The 17,990-nt window shown below is 37.4% G+C and overlaps 2 protein-coding genes across 5 annotated transcripts in view; one reads left to right on the plus strand and one right to left on the minus strand.

The window, feature by feature from the left end:
- The window catches only part of LOC108095749 (RNA-binding protein P), a 91,154-nt gene extending 74,482 nt beyond the window's left edge, over positions 1-16,672 (plus strand). The window contains exons 3-5 of one of the 2 annotated variants that reach the window (XM_017196935.2): positions 3,401-3,929; positions 7,782-8,485; positions 8,544-16,672. In XM_017196935.2, the coding sequence (XP_017052424.1) occupies positions 3,401-3,929; positions 7,782-8,485; positions 8,544-9,021 (1,711 nt within the window). In that variant the 3' untranslated portion in view covers positions 9,022-16,672. Of the gene's footprint in view, positions 1-2,794; positions 3,930-7,781; positions 8,486-8,543 lie in introns of those variants that run through there. The other variant, XM_017196934.2, reaches the window with a different exon arrangement.
- On the minus strand, positions 123-17,567 carry LOC108095751. 3 transcript variants are annotated; one of them, XR_001771675.2, is made up of 7 exons: positions 17,315-17,567; positions 17,206-17,245; positions 17,069-17,139; positions 2,104-2,268; positions 1,971-2,049; positions 1,530-1,907; positions 1,378-1,476 (listed from the first exon to the last, which is right to left on the minus strand). XR_001771675.2 is itself a non-coding variant. In XM_017196937.2 (6 exons), exons 1-6 carry the CDS (start codon positions 17,375-17,377, stop codon positions 434-436), a joined length of 438 nt encoding a protein of 145 aa, XP_017052426.2. In that variant the 5' UTR covers positions 17,378-17,525; the 3' UTR covers positions 123-433. The 3 variants fall into 3 exon arrangements, 2 of the variants coding, with proteins under 2 accessions (XP_017052426.2, XP_017052427.1); XM_017196937.2 differs by lacking the exons at positions 1,378-1,476; positions 1,530-1,907; positions 1,971-2,049; positions 2,104-2,268 and adding exons at positions 123-456; positions 886-961; positions 1,022-1,186 and having other exon boundaries at positions 17,315-17,525; XM_017196938.2 differs by lacking the exons at positions 1,378-1,476; positions 1,530-1,907; positions 1,971-2,049; positions 2,104-2,268 and adding exons at positions 505-668; positions 886-961; positions 1,022-1,186 and having other exon boundaries at positions 17,315-17,534.
- Positions 17,568-17,990: the final 423 nt, after the last annotated feature.

A 17,990-nucleotide genomic window follows, 5' to 3' on the forward strand; every position in this document is an offset into this window, starting at 1 on the left:
CGTACATTTTTTACATACCAAACTAAAATGTTGTCTTCTCGCCGTCAGAGGGCGCCTCTGAAGGTCATGAAGAGAAAACTAAGCGATGTAAATAAAAACCCAAACGAATAATGGCTTGTTAATTTTTTTTAAATGGGCTTACAATTTTAATTAGCATAGTAATTTAATACATCAAATTTATGAAAACTACGGATTGCAATTTGAGCGGCATCGTGAAGATTTTCAAAACTTGGCTTGTAGATGTTAAAAGTTAATTGAACTTAACTACTGCATATAATACCTCTTTTTGAAGGGTCTGGATCATCATATAATAAGGAATCTTCTTAGCGGATCCGAAACCTTAAGGCCAGTTGACAAGATGGCAGCCTAATGGTCAGGTTTATAAAATACATGGTTTCTATGCTTATTTGGCCACCTCCCAACCATGCGAATTTTACTTCTTTTTTTTTTCATCAACTGTTAAAAATAAGTCGCAAAATTAAAATATAGGTTCTTTGACGAGACTAAAAAGGGACATTCATATGCTTTTATTATTATTATTCAAGAGTATGATCTGATTATTTGAAGCAGTGAGGCCAAGCCCAAAGCTAGGCCTGTTAAAACTGCATGTCCTACAAGTTGACTAACTCTTATACCATCATCTTTATTTTTGTCACCGGCCCCCGAAACTGGAAAGCGTGAAATTTTGCAAACATTAGTTGAGTTTAATCATAATAATTATGAAAATTTTCAACGCTTCCCAGCCTGCAGGATCGGCACTGTGACAAAAAGTAGTACAAAATAGTAATAGTAGGGGTGAGCTAAAAGCATAATCTTACTATGTGAGCCAACATTCAAAGAAAATCTCTGGGAAGCGCTGAAAAATCGGCATTAAAACAAACTTACATGACGGACCACTGACATCGCCTTGTTTGGCCAAAAGCAATTCTTCTGGCATATCGTAGTAAGGTCGGCCAGCGAACTGTTTAAAAATGTTGTTATAATAAATTATAAATAAATAGTCAAAAACAAAAGTACATACCTTTCGGCTCTCTATTCTGTACCAGGGACCTCGGCGAGTCTCCATAAACTCGAAATATGCAGAATCCTTGGTAAACCAAACGTCGTCCTTAACAAATGCCAGACGAATCATGACCCCGATTTTCAGAATCAAGCCAACCACAGATATCACTATAACAGGAATGACCTGTGGGTTGAAGTCACAAAAGCTTAAGATTTGCTCTAGAATCAGTAGGGGTTAAAAACCTTTTTAAAATCCCTATACTTCTACTAGGAAAAAATGTGTTAAATTGATACCTTATGTATATACCTTAAAAATATAATATATAATATGGTATTATTAACCGGAGGTCGGTGCGACCCTTGTGTGGTTCAGAATTTAGCTGTAAACAGATAAAATTTTATTGGTTATATTCAATAAAAATAAATATAGATTTCCACTGCGCTCAAATTTTCGTCCATGTTTTTCCTTTTTCCCTGAAAAACTTAGGCTTTAATTTTAATACTTTATCAAAACTTAATACCATTACCATTCTGTAGTGAGGTACGTGAGGTACGTGAGGTGGGAACTGGGTTTCCTTTTCCTTCCGGTCAGCAGTAATGTTGCATTGTTGTTCAAAACGTTGCAGTTGCTATAGATATAGATTGGAGGCCTCAGGCCAATTTCAGTCGATCCAAACCCTCGCTAATCCATATCAAGCAACTGCGGGTTGTGTTGAATGGTTCGACTTCTAGATCCGACCTCCAATGCATCTGAACGCTTTTAAATATCCTTGTCCTGCTTCCAGAACCATGTTCTGGCTACTTACAGATTACTCCTCCTCCTACCATTGCTTTGATCCTCCTCCAACTTTCGAAGTTATTACACAGTAGAGGCCAACCTAAGCACGGCTACTTCTTTTTTTCAACTATAATTATATGGATTGTCATTGCTGAAAAATATGCTTTGCTTAACTAGGAAATTAACTTACATGATGGTCCTGCTGTGTCGCCCTGTTTGGCTCGAATCAAATCTTGTGGAACCTCGCACTGTTGGTTAAATCTCAAAAACTGGGATAAGAAAGGGTTAGAGTAATAGTTGGATCGGAATAGAAGTAGACTAACCTTGAGGTATTTCGGAGGGTAGAAAAACTTATGGCGGGTCTCGAGATTATCACAGGCTGCCGAGTTTGCAGTGTATGAAACATCATGTCTGGACAAGGCGATCTTTAACCAACTTATAACTTCTGCCGTGAATGCAACGAGCGTAATGGCTATTATCGGTAATGCCTGTGGGATGGAACTCAAAAATAATTTTGTGTACGTGTTTAAACATTTAAATATCCTTGCAGTGAACTTTATTTAGCCATAATACGGCTTATTAAAAGTTTTGCAAATTAAAGCATTGAAAAATTACCCAATCAATGCTAATAGAGTCACTTTCATATCATAAATCATTCAAGTGTTTATAATCTCAACACTTTCAAGTGGAAGAAGACGTTCTCAACAACACATTGCACTCTCCTATTTATTGCCACTTGTCACATACTCACACTCCCTTTATTTTCGGGACTATTAATAGGCGTAAGCAATAATATTTGAGGGGGGTTATTGAAATATGTAAAGGTTAAATTTTGTAAATTATGTAAGTTTTTATTGATTTCAAAATTGGCCCCTAAAAGCGATTAAACTTAAGCCTACACCCATAAACAATTAGCAGATATAAAAGTTTTTCCACACCAGGCAACCCTGTCAGCTGCCACTGGTCGGCTACCTGGCAACCCTCTTTTCCCTGACAGCTGTCCACCTTTTCACATTCCCTTGCGCACGCTGGTTCCGAACATCCTGACTGAGGCACAAGGCGAACAGCAGTTGTCATTTCGAGTCGAATTTTCAAACTGCGCAGTCGCAACCGCAAGAAACTGAGAGCGAAACAAATACAGGATAAAATTTAGTGTCGTGTTGCTAGAACATTTCCATTTATTTATTACTTTAGCCCTCTGCATTAATTCGCGAGCTTGTTGAACAACAAAAAAAAACGGCTATTCATTGCTATTGGCAACAACACAAAATAAAGCCAAAAAAACGGAAGCGTAGTCAAAGCAAGTGGGAAAAACCACACTTCTTTTTTTTTGGAAGCCATACAAGTGACGGGATACAGGGTACGGGATACAGAAAACCAAAGAAAATTATACAGAATAAAAACCCAAAGGATAGCAGCTTAAAAATTCTAAATTCGCATAAACCAAGTGACGTTATTTGTTTTACCAAACGTTACTGGAAAAGCCTTCAAAATTCAGATAAAGCAAGAAATGCACGCGCTTCAGGAGGGCGCCACCATGCTGCACCACCAGCCACCACCGCCACCCACCGCTGGCGAGGATCACCTGCTCACCGCTGATAGCTTCTTCTATGCTCGCAGCAATCCCATGGAGAACGCGGCCGCAGCAGCCGCCGCTGCAGCAGCAGGACTCATAGATCCGCACCACAACCGCGACTTGCACCAGGCCCTGGTGGCCTCGATAGCCAACAATGGCGTGGCCTCCATTGGCGGCGGACTGACCACAGCGGCGGTGCTCAAGAGTGCCGCCCAGCAGTCGCAGCAGACGGTGCAACAGACCCCCAACTCCGTGGTGGTTTCCGCTGGACAGGATCAGCCCAGCCAGGAGCAGGCTCAGCAGGCCGCTCTGGCGCTGCTCAAGGAGAACGTAAATGCTTCAGCCGGAGCGGGACAGAATAACGGTCAGACCGCTATGGGGGGCAGCAACAAGAGCGGCTCCTCCGGCAGATCCACGCCCAGCTTGAGCGGAGGCAGTGGCTCGGATCCCGCACCCGGAAAGCTGTTCGTTGGGGGCCTCAGCTGGCAGACATCGTCAGACAAACTCAAGGAATACTTCAACATGTTCGGCACCGTCACTGATGTGCTCATCATGAAGGATCCCGTCACCCAGGTAAGCCGAAACATCCTCTATTTCTATTCACTATTTTATCCTGTATGATGTACCTCCATAATCCCCCTGCCTTTCGGGTTTACAGCTACCATTGAATATATCGGTCCCTGCTCTTTGTGATTTACCTTTGGCACAGCTGCAAAACTGCAGGTTTTGTCGCCCTCTTTGCATCCTCTCCTGATTTTTTTCGTCTGCTTCCAGCAGAGGTTTAGAATTACAGTTCTTTCGGCCTTACGTGCCAAAAACAAAAGAGACAGGGCAAGAACAAGAAGAAGTAGGAGGAGGTTGAGAAAGAGGACGAGAGGACCACCGAACCAAATTTATTTTAATCAGGTTTTATATGTAGATCAGCTCGTCGGGGTTGATCCCCTCGGAACTGTTTATTGAGACGCGAACTCAAGAACCAATTTCCCTGTCATAATTTGTATGCAGGGTGTAACAATTTTCTTTTGAACATGCTGGCAATCGGTTTGTGAGAACTTGAAGCGCATAAAATTTTATTTTTAAACTAACGAAAAGTTTAAATTCATTTTCAAAGATGTATAGTTTTATTGCCACGCGTTTTACTTTCCTTTTTGTATTTTAACTTTTCGATTTAATGCGTCCAAGTGCAATCCCTAATTACTTTTTCTTGGTAAGGTCAAAGTTAGCGATTGTTTGGGATAGGCCTTTTCCCCCGAAAATGCAGAGTTATTGCAACGGAAATCGGCTTTCTGGGAATGCTTAATGCTTTGAGCAATTTGTCCGCTTGATAAGCGGACGTTATCCGCATATCCTACGTGTATTTTGTAGCCACATACACACGTATTTCAATTCGATTATATACAATGTGGCTCTCCCCAACGAAAAGGAGCGCGCGCGCTGCTTTCGAGCCATAAAACAGCAGCTGCCGCATTGTTCCGAGTCCTGTTCCTCCGGCGCAGCTGTTCCTGCGACCTCTGCAGCTAGGGTTCGCTGTAGCTGGATTCGGCACAGGACAAATTCTGTACGTAGACGAACACCTGGGGTTGTTTCCGAGCCAATTGCGCAATTACGGAATGAGTCCGACTGCCACGACTGCATGATAGGGCAGTTATACTCGCCGCGATCGACTAACGGGGTTGTCCTGTCCCCTCAAGTAGACCCCGAAAGATATACACACACACACACAACACACCTTTTGTTCCCTTTCCCCCTCAAAAAAAAAGAGTATACAAAAACAAGAAATAAACAAAAGAATGAAGAAAAACAACAGAAGCGGGAAGAAAACTGGTTTACCAACTGTCTTCAGTCCGCAGATCGTTTATGAAGACGATCGACGATCCTTGCGATAAGCTGGGGGAACTGTAGTCCATAAGCACCTAAGATCAGTCAATTATATAGCTAGACATATGTAGTACACTGAATGTATGAACTACTTAACATAACATAATTTTAATAAACATAAAACCACAATCAAAAGTGAGGAATCTCGAGTCAAGGACATGGCCGGAAGCCCATTAAGGAATCATCGAGATCCCGGTAACCACGATGCCAACCACAGGATGATGAAGCAGCGACGGCTTAGGTACATTTTATAAACGAATAATAAAACAAAACAAAACAATCGCCAAGTACTTTAACTACTGTATAAAAAGAGAACGTTTAGCGTACTTGAATTACTCGAAAATGGCGCATCGTAACTCTCGTATTTCGTATAACTCTGAGCAATAATAACTGCATAATTGTAATCGTATTTCTAATTGAATGTACTCGTTCTACTCCTAATCGTACTCGTACTCTGTATTGTGTACTTGGTTTACCTTAGCGTTTCTCACCCAACAAAAAAAGAAGTATTGAGCAAAATCAAATGCATTTAATATAAGCAAGCCTCAAATACAAAAAAAAATCAACGAGTATATGTTGCATATCTTACACAGTTATTACAACTAGAACTCAATTCAAATCATAGTTCGAAGAGGCGTGCTTACCCCCAATAATACTATCCAATGCCCACGTTCCCACTTTATCGTAAGAAAATCGTCTTGGCAACTATTGAATTGATTGTGTAACATAAATAAGACCTTAGTTTAGCCTTATTTACCCAATACATACATATTTCTTACCATATTACAAGACCCCGTAAACGCTAGACCTTCGTAAAATAACCCTTATGCGACATTTTGTTTGTGTGTTTAGTTAATGCTTTTTAATTTTCTTTGGCATATCAAATCATCAAAATTAACCAGCTAAATCGTACTACATGTATTTTAAGTTTTGTAGTTGGAACAGTTATCAAGAAAAAATTTTAGTTGTTTTGAGTTGTTGGTTTTCTGTTATTGGGAGCGTTTATATAACCACATATAAATTGAAAGAAATCCATTATGCTTAGTAATTGGACACCCAGAATTCGACATTCTCTAATGAAGCAAAACCTATAGGATATATCCTAGGTCCTGTGTATGTAAGTAGATAGCTTTGTTTTCCCACCAATTCCCGCTAATAAAAGATCGTCCTTAAGAAAAATAACTTTCCCAAGGGTAATTTAAAGACTAGACATTTTTTATTAGGTTAGGTAGTCTAATAGTTTCTTAAATATTTCTCTGAAATTATGTAAAATAAATTGTATTTGAGACAATTAACTCAACTTTGCTTTAGGCTTAAGGAAATAATGTATTCCCCATAACTGTATTATATTTACCAGGTACAAGAATTGTTATATTTAGAATAAGCAACAAGTATCATAAATTCGAGAATCATTCTTTGTAAAAACTATAACGTAATTGTTAAGCAAAACTAACCGAGAAAACAAATTGTATGGCAAAGCGGGTATAACTTACAAGAAGAAAAGCAAAAAAAAAAGAGACGCTGTTCATTTTTAGAACACATATCTAGATCATTCCCACTTTTTCAATTAATCTATACTTTAAAAATAGTGCGTTTTAGAGCTCATTGGAAAATGAAATCCTTAAATCACAAAACAAAAGATGATTAATATTGAATACCACGTAGATTTGGTTTTATATTTTACTTCTTATAGCTCTGAAACGCACTATCCGTACTTTTTATATATTAATGCCTTATACCATACATATACACCATATGTAATTGACACACATTTATATCCTTGAGTTGAGTTCGCATTCACAGCGGAGCCAACGAATGTTTTTGGTATCCTCCAGTTTTCGTGTACATATCTATGCCTCCTGTACCTACATATATCTGGGATTTAGATGGGTGCCGCATCAGTATGAAAAGAACACGTTGAATGCGTATATTTCGTAATGTTTCTATGATATATGTATTTTCCAGTTAGCAAATGACCTTATAACGATCGATCTACTTGCGTATAAATATTGGTATTATGTTAACAAAGCAAAAGTATTCTTAGAAGAATTTTAGTTTTAGTTGATACATATTTTGTGTTCTTTGGATTTAAATTAAAACTTGTTTGTGTTCACTCCACAATAATAATTATTTACAAAAAAAAAGGAAACAAAGCAAATTTGATAAGAAAAAAGCGTAAAAGGCCACGCCCAATTCAGTCGATAAAGCCATCTACATACATGCATATAGACTGTATCCGTATCTGTGTTTACATATATCTATACATATATATAAATATATACTTTTAATAAACTTGTGGAAGGTCGAGTTCCGATCGATTTGATTGATTCTTACTTTGTTGGACTTTTGCTAACGTTTCGTAGGACATTTTAATCCTAGTTATATAACTATAACATTTGCAACTTAGTCTTAGCCGCCTCTAACCGAAGCTCTGTTTAGAAGTCGATCATGTTTCCGTACTAATGTCTCCGTGTTTATTTGTTTTTCTTCCCCAACCACACACACACACACCCACACACACATCAAACCTTCATTAAACACCTACAGCGCAGTCGCGGCTTTGGTTTCATCACATTCCAAGAACCCTGCACCGTGGAGAAGGTTCTCAAGGTGCCCATTCACACGCTCGACGGCAAGAAGATCGATCCGAAGCACGCCACCCCAAAGAACCGACCGCGCCAGGCCAACAAGACCAAGAAGATCTTCGTCGGCGGCGTCTCGCAGGACACCTCCGCGGAGGAGGTGAAGGCCTACTTCAGCCAGTTCGGACCCGTCGAGGAGACGGTCATGCTGATGGACCAGCAGACGAAGCGCCACCGCGGCTTCGGGTTCGTCACCTTCGAGAACGAGGACGTGGTGGATCGCGTCTGCGAGATCCACTTCCACACCATCAAGAACAAGAAGGTCGAGTGCAAGAAGGCGCAGCCAAAGGAGGCGGTCACCCCGGCCTCCCAGCTCATCCAGAAGCGCATCATGCTGGGCACATTGGGCGTGCCGCTGCCCACCGCCACGGGCCAGTTGATCGGAGCCCGGGGCGCCGGCGTGGCCGCCATGAATCCGCTGGCCATGCTCCAGAATCCCACGCAGCTGCTGCAATCCCCGGCAGCCGCCGCCGCCGCCCAGCAGGCCGCTCTCATATCACAGAATCCGTTTCAAGTACAAAACGCCGCCGCCGCAGCCTCGATGGCCAATCAGGCGGGCTTCGGCAAGCTGTTGACCACATATCCGCAGACCGCGCTGCACAGCATGAGGTTAGTTTGATATATTGAATACTTTATAGAGAACCTGACTAATCGATAACCGTTGTAGGTATGCACCCTACTCGATCCCCGCCAGCGCCGCCACTGCCAACGCCGCCTTGATGCAGGCCCATCAGGCGCAGACCGTGGCCGCCGCTGCCCACCATCACCAGCAGCAACAGCAGCAGCAGCACCACCACCAGCAGCAGACCCACAACGCCCACGTGGCCGCCGCCCAGCAGCAGCAGCAGAGCCACCACAGCGCCGTCTCGAATCCCGCCTCCCAGGCTCACTCCGCGGCGGCGGCTGCCGCTCTGGCGGCCAACGCGGCGAATGGAGCCGGTGCCGCTGGAGCCCACAGCTTGGCCGCCGCAGCCCAGCAGGCGGGACTCATTGCCGGCAATCCGCTGAACGCCGCTGCCGCCGCCGCCGCAGCTGCTGCCAATCCGGCGGCTGCCTACTCGAACTACGCGCTGGCCAACGTGGACATGTCCAGCTTCCAGGGCGTCGACTGGAGCACCATGTACGGCATGGGCATGTACGTCTAAGACGCGCGTTTTGTTTGGTAATTTGAATGAAACACTCACTAAAAAAAAACAACACCAACCCAACCCACTCATTCACATAAGAACAAACACACCACCCTAGCTGTAGATCCATACGAAATCCACATGGCCCCCATCCATCAATACCCATTGAACCACACAGAAACACACTCATCTGAAGTTGGTTTTCCTTTGAGTTTGGCTTAGTTAGTAGTCCGATACACGGAAGGCAAATTAAGTATTATATTTAAGGCGCCCGCGGGCGAGTTCAATAAATACTAACTAATTAAATATATATACATATAAATATAACAAATCATAAGCAATATAAGCAACAAACAAACAAAAGATGAAGAAAAGCAAAGCGAAATCAAGGAAAAACAAAATTCAAAACCAAAAAGCAAAAATTACGGAGCGATAGAGAAGCAAAAGAAGAAAACACATTAAAAAACCACCGATTGTGATTGCGTTTAAATGTAGCCGTTAATATATAATTTTTAGTGCATAAAATAAAACCATTAAACCTAAACCTAAACCTAAATTAAAATAAACAAATGATAAACTAACAGTAAATATAAACACATATTTATAAAAGAGAAGGAGCAAGCAATGAATGTTCTAAGTTAACTCACGCACGTTCAACAAAGAAAGTCGCTCAATAATCGAAAGTAAAAGAATTGTTTATTTTTTCGGAGCGATAAACTCAACTGAAATGAAACGAATGAAAAGCTCCTGCAAGGGCAGTATTAATTAATCGGATGAAACTGTAAAAGGAAACATTTTGCTCAAGACAAAGAGTTATTGATTAACGTTTAAACCAAGCTAACCAACTAAGGCGAAATACGAAACTATTATTTTAGAGTTGAGTTTGAATTTAATTCACCCAGCATAGGTTACAGCCAATCACCAACAAACATCACCTACTCACGTACACGAACACTCCCCCACCCTCCTTCTTTCTATCTCCCCAACTCGTTCTTTGTACTTAATAATATATAGTTGTAAAAATACAAATCCACAACGAACCTCCCAAGTTTTTGTTGTGTTCTGTGTGTGCGACTCTTGTTTGATTTAGTTTTAAAACTAGTTTAGTCTCCACTCAATCTCAACCATTTGTAGCGAGTAACTACTACTGAATAACAATTGTTGAACATTTTGGCATTTGCATATTTTATTCTTTAGTTCGATTGTCAGAACGTACTCTAGACTAGCGCTTCTTTTATAGTTCTTAAGACATTCAAGTGAGAATAAAGTCCTTAGGGCACTACTAATCTCCTAGATTTCCCATCCCCCTTCCGATTCGTATTTCATTTGCATAACCAACCAACCAAACAACTCATGATCCAGGTAACATTACTTTACTCTGTAGCTTATTGTTTTAAATGGCACAATTTTAGTTCTTAATATTATTTTGTAATTACCCTTATCTGTAGCATTTGCATTTGATTTTGCATTCGACAAGTACTTCACCCATTGAAACCAGAACAAAAACAAAACGAAAAAAAAACCAATTCGAAATAAGAAGGAAACCGGGGCAGAAGCTCCTGGTTAGTTATGTATTTGTCTCATTTGATTCGCTTGCATGTTTGAAGTTTAGTTTTAATTACTAGTTTTCATTTGGAAAGTAATTCTTTGCGTATGTAAATATCTAGTTTATATACATTACACACACAAACACACATTATATGGAAAACAATGAAACATTTGAAGTAATTTTTGTGTTAATAAAAACCAACGAACAAAACAACAAACAACTTTGCTATGAGTGGAGCAAACCATTTGTGTTTTCTTATGATTTGAATTAATTTGACTGTAAATACTTGACCACATACTATTTTACCGTATTATTTGATTTAATTACCTCGTAAACACACACTTTTGTATCTGTTGATCTGTTGTTGTGCTGTGCTGTCTCTCTCTCTACTTTTCTGCTCCTCTCACCCATGTGTAGAATTGATTACATTTCGATGCATTTGCCAGTACCAAAAAAAAGTTAACGAATGTGCGATTGTGGAGAGTTGTTTTTAATTCCCGTAGATTTTCGCCTCGAGGGGTGAGTATGATGTATTATCGTTTTCGTATACCAAAGATCTTGCATATTAACCAAAATTCATTTTACATTTGCTGGGTTCTGTTCAGGCCCGAGTCCCATCTCCATATGCAGAAACTAATTTATTTATTTATTGTTTACGCTTAAGACTCTAACACATTCCACACACACACGCTATGGTGCCATTTACTTATCAATATTAATATTTATAGTTTTTTTTAACTCCTCCGTCGGATCTCGATATCAGAACAATTGCTTTTAGCATAAGATTGATTTTACCCTGCCATCCATGAAGAACAAAGCGACAAATTCCTTTTTTACACGTAATTTGTTCTATTGACATTCTTTATAAAACAAACCAAATAAAATATTTATATTTGATTATTGCATTTTTCATTATTTGTATTAGCCGATAACGCAAGAAGTCAAAAAATGCTCTCATAGTTGCCTATGTTTACTGTAATTCCTCGGAACTACTTACAAATTTTGGTTTCTTTTCCGTATGCTTCAACATTTATCCAGAGCGACAAAAGCCGTAAGATTACTTAGATATTTCTACTCGTAAAAGTTGCAACAGTCTGAGTTTGATATAAAAACAATATACCTCTTATATCCAATGAAATGTTTTGTTTTCCATACTCGTACCAAAGATATATACCCAAAGTAGTAGCTTGCTAATTTTGATATATAGTAATCAGATCGAACATACTTATCTAGCGCTCTCTCTATAAATATATACATATACATATATATTTTTTTGATTACCAATATCAATAGTTGAATTGCTCAATAGTAGGACTGGCTGATTTGTATTTTAAGAAAGAAATCGAAAAAACACCCGTATCACAAAAATCACACTTCAGCCAGCCCACAAGTTTAAAAAAAAAAATTCAAATAAAATCAGTTATTTTAATTTCTTTTCGTGTCGTTAAACGTGGTTAAAAGTTAAATTTTGTATGCAAAGACATATAGTTGATTTTGATTCATTATTTATCGGGCTAAAAATTACATGAAGAACTTGTTGTAATATATATCCAACACTACACACTTCGAATTCGAGTTTATCATTTCGTTTTTCTCGTAGGTTTACAACCAACTTATTGACATTCAGCATATTTAGATGAACATAGTTACTTATTCCTATAAAATAGATATATACACACATTTATGGAACAAAACGCATGATGAAACATGTACAGTAGTCAATTGAGTAACATCCCCTATATATACAACGGCAATCTCCAAGATAATGCAGAGACAACCTCATATCATCTGTCACAGTTGCTCCCCAAGCCGAGATCCCAGATGTCCCCCATTAGCAAGGCATTAGCATTAGCTACGTACATATTACCTAAATCATACACACATACATCATATGACAATAAGATCAACTGTGTTTCAGCATTCAAGTGTCAGTATTCGTAAACCAAATTACCTAACAAACTGAGAGAAGTACTTATACTATGTAATCGACATGGAAACCAATCCGAGGAGCCTTTTGGATTTGGATTCGGATTGGACGGTGGTTTTAGGAATTTGAATAGTTGGGTTAGATAGCCTTGAAATATGTTCACCCGATGCAGCAAGTGGCGAAAACTTTATAGATATTTACATGCATATACAGTTAGATACAGATACATATATATACATACTATGATATTTAGCAAGACCGTGATATATTCAATTAGTAAAACCGAAAACAAAAAATTATATATTATATGTATATATCAATTATATATTGAGGCGTCTCTCAAAATGTGTCAAATTGCATACTAAGAGTAGAATTTTTGGTATACCCAGGAAAACCCAGGGAAGAAAACAAAGTAAACATTTCATCAACTGTTGTTGTGAAGGCTAAAAAACAACGCATATCACTTTGAAGGTGTCAAAACCAGAGGTTTTCGATTTTTACCCGAGAAAACCATACGAAAGTTAAACTAAACTTGTGTAAAGAGGTTTGCTAAAGATTCCTCCAGCGAATCTTTTCGACCGATCTATAAAAACGTGAAAATAGCGCGGACAACGAGTTTTCGTTTTGGATATGTAGTGTTGATTTGAGTGACTAATGAGGACCAAATTTTTAGCAAAATTCACAAATCAGGTTATTAGATCTTAACAAATAATAGAAAAACCCAAATTGCCTAGTTTAGTTACAAGATTTTCATTTTACGACCTCTCATTTTTTGGCTTCTTGCTTATTGGTTGGCGTTGTTATATTTTCTTATAAACCAAGCGCTATGAAAACACCGACACTAATTAAACCAAACAAACACACACCAACACACTCTCAACGAGCTAGTCAATTGATGTGCATAGGCACAAACTAATTCTTGAAAATAATTGAAAAAGCGGTAAGTAAAAAGTGAAAAATCAACAATAAGTTTATAATGGAACATTCAACCAAAGTCGAACGTACACAATAAAATCTAAAAGCAATTATTTCCCTTGACTAACCCTGGGAAATATAAAACAACCAACAAAACATATAAATCACATTAAAAATGCTCTAAGTTATCGTATTGAGAATTAGTTCGTAAGCTTATAGTTAAGTCCAAGTGTTAAATAATTTCAAAGCAATGCGTACAAGTATTCGGAGATACTTTGACGAACAAGCTATATATTTATCAATTGCTAAATTATATTTAAATGCATAAAATATTAAGAAACAGTGAATGGCTACTTTTGCTCATTTCAGATGCTTAAAAAAAAGAAAAGAAATGCTAAATCAAAGACAACAGAAGTCGTATTTAAACCTAATTTAAGTGTTAAGCAAGAAAAAAAATTAAATATACCACAGAAAACACAAAATATATATATTGAAATAAGGAACATTTTTTCTTATACTGCAAGGAAGTATGATTACTTTTACTGGCTCGTAACATATCAATTATACTGAGCTATATTTTGAAAGAGCAAGCAAATTGAAACGAACGAATTAAACACCAAGTTCAATTGATACAAACGAGGATTTTTTAAGGCTAATTAAAAGATAAAACAAGTAATTATTAAACACTGAGGTGAGTAAAATCGCTAACGAAATTTTAGCAAAAAGCCTTGCTAAGACTTTCCTAACCGAAAACATAACTTAGACTCGTCTTCCAGCAACTAATTCACATGAAAAAGTTCTTACACCAATAGTGACAACGGGAGAAATAAAATTTAGGGAAAATAGAATTCAGTTGTTTTGTCTAAAGCCCCAATGATTTGGAAACAACTTAATGGGGCGGAACGAGCTCAGCTTTTGGCTATACTTGTTACATGTAATCGTAATCAACCAGTACAATTTTTGCAACGAGGAATTTTAAACGAAATCAATCTTTTGAAGATAAAATCGAGCTGAGCCTTGTTTGAGAATTTTATTTCAGGTTCTCCTCTTATCAAGATCCCAAAGGAAAAGATTATTTAGACCTCTCACTAAAAAATCGCAGACGGGTGGAAAGCTCTTCTTACTAACTGTTGTAAATTTGTTTCTTGGAATGAAGGTCAAAGAAAAAAACAAACTATATAAAGGATAAGCAAGTGCATTATATTGAACGATTTGGTAAACAATTTGAAGGCTAGCCATAAGTTTTCACATATATAAATATATATTAACGATATAACTTTTAGGCCTTAAGCGAACCAGTATGAAACCCTTTAAATTGTGTTTGGCTTGGGCTGGAAAACATATCAATAGATCAAGAAGTATGCAGATCTATTGAGACGGCCAACCTTATATACGTTTGTTTCGAAGTGGTTATTATTTGTTTATTGAAACGAATAAATTATATACAACACCCTGTATCTTGTAATTGTAACATGTAACTGCTGTCGCTCTACTTCTCGCTCTATACTTGTAGCGATGTTTAGACACTCATATATATGCAGAAAAACAATATATAATTCTTTCGATATATACAAAGGACATGTAAACGGTATTTACTCTTTTAGCCTAAAAATCCCTAAATCCAAATCCAACCCGAGAAAAATCAAACGAATTGCTGATAAAAATATAATGTGAAAACCCTTTGTGTAATTTTCCTATTGAAAAACTTCTTGGCTAAACCCTTTTTGAATTGAATTGAAATGAATAAATGAAATGTGAAAGAAAATTTTGCAAATAGAACCCTGGTATTTGATTTCACAAAAATGGAACTAAAATAACAAATTTTAAATATGTAATTTGAACGTAGTTTGCACGAAAATATTTTTTCCTGTATAATGCACAAAAACCTGGAAAATGTCTGTATAACATATTGTAATGTTAATGCTTAGCGTAAGTTTAGCTGTACTTAAATATATGAACTCGTTAGTTAATAGTTGACTTAGAAACCACCGTCATATTAGACTTTGTAAAATGTACTCTTATAACGTACTCTCAGTTTCGTACTTGATACCGAGTAACATTGATCGTAAAAGTAATGGTAATCGATTGACTTATTGATTATACAAAGCCATAATTAATTCGAAGTAGTTTCTGATCTATATTTTTATAAGTTTGTACCCGGATTTGTATTAGACTCTTTTACATTTCATTGTTTTTTTTTTTAATAGATTTTTATTATAAATTTATACTTTAATTCTAGTGTACAATACTCAAGCTTTTAGTGCAGTACTTGCAGCATTTTTTCTTTTTGTCATTCTGATTTGTACATAAACTTATATGTGGTACACATTTCTACTTTAAAAATATATATTTTAAATTGCTTTGTCTTAGGCTTAGACACACAGAAGGTTATGCATGATTTATAATATACAGAGAATTCTTAACTGAAATTAATTTTCAGCAAGCAAAACAAAGAAAAGTCTATTTAAGAGAATACTTATGCGACAATACCCTTTTTTGTGTGAACTCAAAGTTTGTTAGAGATTATCCTCTAAGCGAAAGGTATAGTAAATCATATGATTCAACAATTAACTGTCAGATATTATAGGTAACTCGTCGGAGCGAGGACAACATATAAGCAATATATATACATACATATATAACTTTGATACCGATGTGTTAATGTTGAGGCAAACTCAAGTAATAGATACATATAAATATATATATTTGTATTTTAAAGATGTGCTACCATAAGCGCGATCTTCAACATTGTAATGACAACCCAAGAAGCTAACACTAAACCCTAAGCGCCGAGTTGAAAGATGAACCAATTTAATGATGCACTGACGCACACTGTGTTGTTGTGTGGGCGTAGATATGGAAAATACAGTTAAAACCAAAAAGATTAAATATTTTAATTTGCAAACAAACAAAACAAAATTATATACAAAACCATCGAAAAGTTTTTAGAGTTTGCGAAGTTTTCGAAACGGTGATTCGAAAGTTGGTTGCCCTTAGCTTCTTATGCAGCATAAATACAATATTATTAAATCTTATATATTATATAACGTATTCATAGATAACGTATAGATTTGATTAGAGCGTAGTACATACAACACACTCATTCACACAGAAACACAGACATCAGTTGGTATTGTGTAAACTTGAATTTGCGTAAAATTTGCTGTTTGACCCACACGAAACTCAAACCAAACTCATCTTAAATGTTGCAGCGTATTAATATAATTAATTATATACTATATACATATATACCACAATAAATGTTTCACATAAAATAATTTGCTCTGTAGTTTTAACCAACTTAAGTTTCGTGCATTTCACACCCAACACACATTATTATTTTGTATCTAAGAATCCTGCGCGTAGTTAGTCTGGTAAAATTGGCCTTTGTTCAATTATTTTTATAACCGATACACACAAACTAAGAATTTGTTTTTCTTTTGGCACCTATTAACCAACGGATTATTCTATAGACCTATAAAGTAAAATTCTTAGAACTGCTCTAAACGTCTGTTAGAGGCACCTATCGTAAATATAGAAAAGTATATAGACACCTCTTGCCACTTCTTTTAAGTACTGACCATAGATTTTTATCCAATATTTAACCTTACGTTATTGGGGATATATGGTAAGTTTTGGCTAGAGGTTTTTAGGATCATCGTTCAATTACTTACGCCCCAATGGTGCAAGATGGCTTTCTTCGAGAACACACAAGGATCATCATCTAAGAACGGCACTAGATTTCCTGCAAAAAAAGTTTTCTTGGATCGAAAAGCCCTTGGGTTTTAGTTTTCCTGTATGCTGCACTTACTCCTAAGTAATAAGGTGCGGGTTGGCTGTGCTTGTTGCAACTAAAGATCGAGTGGGGAAGGAAAACAATAAGTATGCAATCAAGGATCTTATCATTGCGTAGGTCTTACCTTCGGCACAAAAAGTAATGAAGCGCGTTTTCGGAGGAAAGCAGTCGTAAGACGAAGCGCCATTTGTAAAGAATCTTCCAACCGACTCAAATAATTTTACGAATTTTGGAAACGATGCCGAACTGGTTGTAAATGTTGTGATAAACTGAAATTTTGGCTGAGACTTATACCTAGCGCCCAGATGTGTTGACGTAGTTTTCTTTCAAACTACATAAGCTTACTAAAAGTTTGGAAGGCAAAACAAAGTAATTGCCTTTTGGTTTTCGTTCCATCAGGTTATTCGGACTGATAGAAAATGATTAGAAACTTATATTTTGATAACTTTTTTTTATTCTTTCAGCCTAGGCAGCGAACGGGAATACAGCGTTGGATTCTAAATTTAAGAATAGTTAATTGACTAGACTCGCATCTAAGACTCAAAAGACATGGATCGTCCCAAAATTTACAGCATAAGCCTAGGGAATAGATATATGTACTAAATTATGTAAAATAAACTACAACTATCAAAATTGTAGCATACTTATGGGGGTTCATACAAAATGGTGCTGCTCTCTCTCTTTCTCTTTCAATTGGAAAATCTTAAGAATAGGCACCTACTATTGCATTCTGTTCGCCTGGTACTTCTAAATGGGTTTGGTCCAAAAATTACGGGATTGACTATCAGTTTTATTTGGAC

The sequence above is a fragment of the Drosophila ficusphila genome, unplaced genomic scaffold (assembly GCF_018152265.1).
Source record: "Drosophila ficusphila isolate 14025-0441.05 unplaced genomic scaffold, ASM1815226v1 contig_791, whole genome shotgun sequence".
Lineage (NCBI taxonomy): Eukaryota > Metazoa > Arthropoda > Insecta > Diptera > Drosophilidae > Drosophila > Drosophila ficusphila.

What these genes read in the sequence shown, in the direction of transcription:
- LOC108095751 (XM_017196938.2), bottom strand. Translation starts at nt 17,377, where the DNA reads ATGGCGCTTCGTCTTACGACTGCTTTCCTCCGAAAACGCGCTTCATTA. An exon ending in CCGCACCTTATTACTTAGGA is followed by an intron (nt 17,140 to 17,205) that starts GTAAGTGCAGCA and finishes CTTTTTTTGCAG; the next exon opens with GAAATCTAGTGCCGTTCTTA. An exon ending in ACAGAATAGAGAGCCGAAAG is followed by an intron (nt 962 to 1,021) that starts GTATGTACTTTT and finishes ATTTTTAAACAG; the next exon opens with TTCGCTGGCCGACCTTACTA.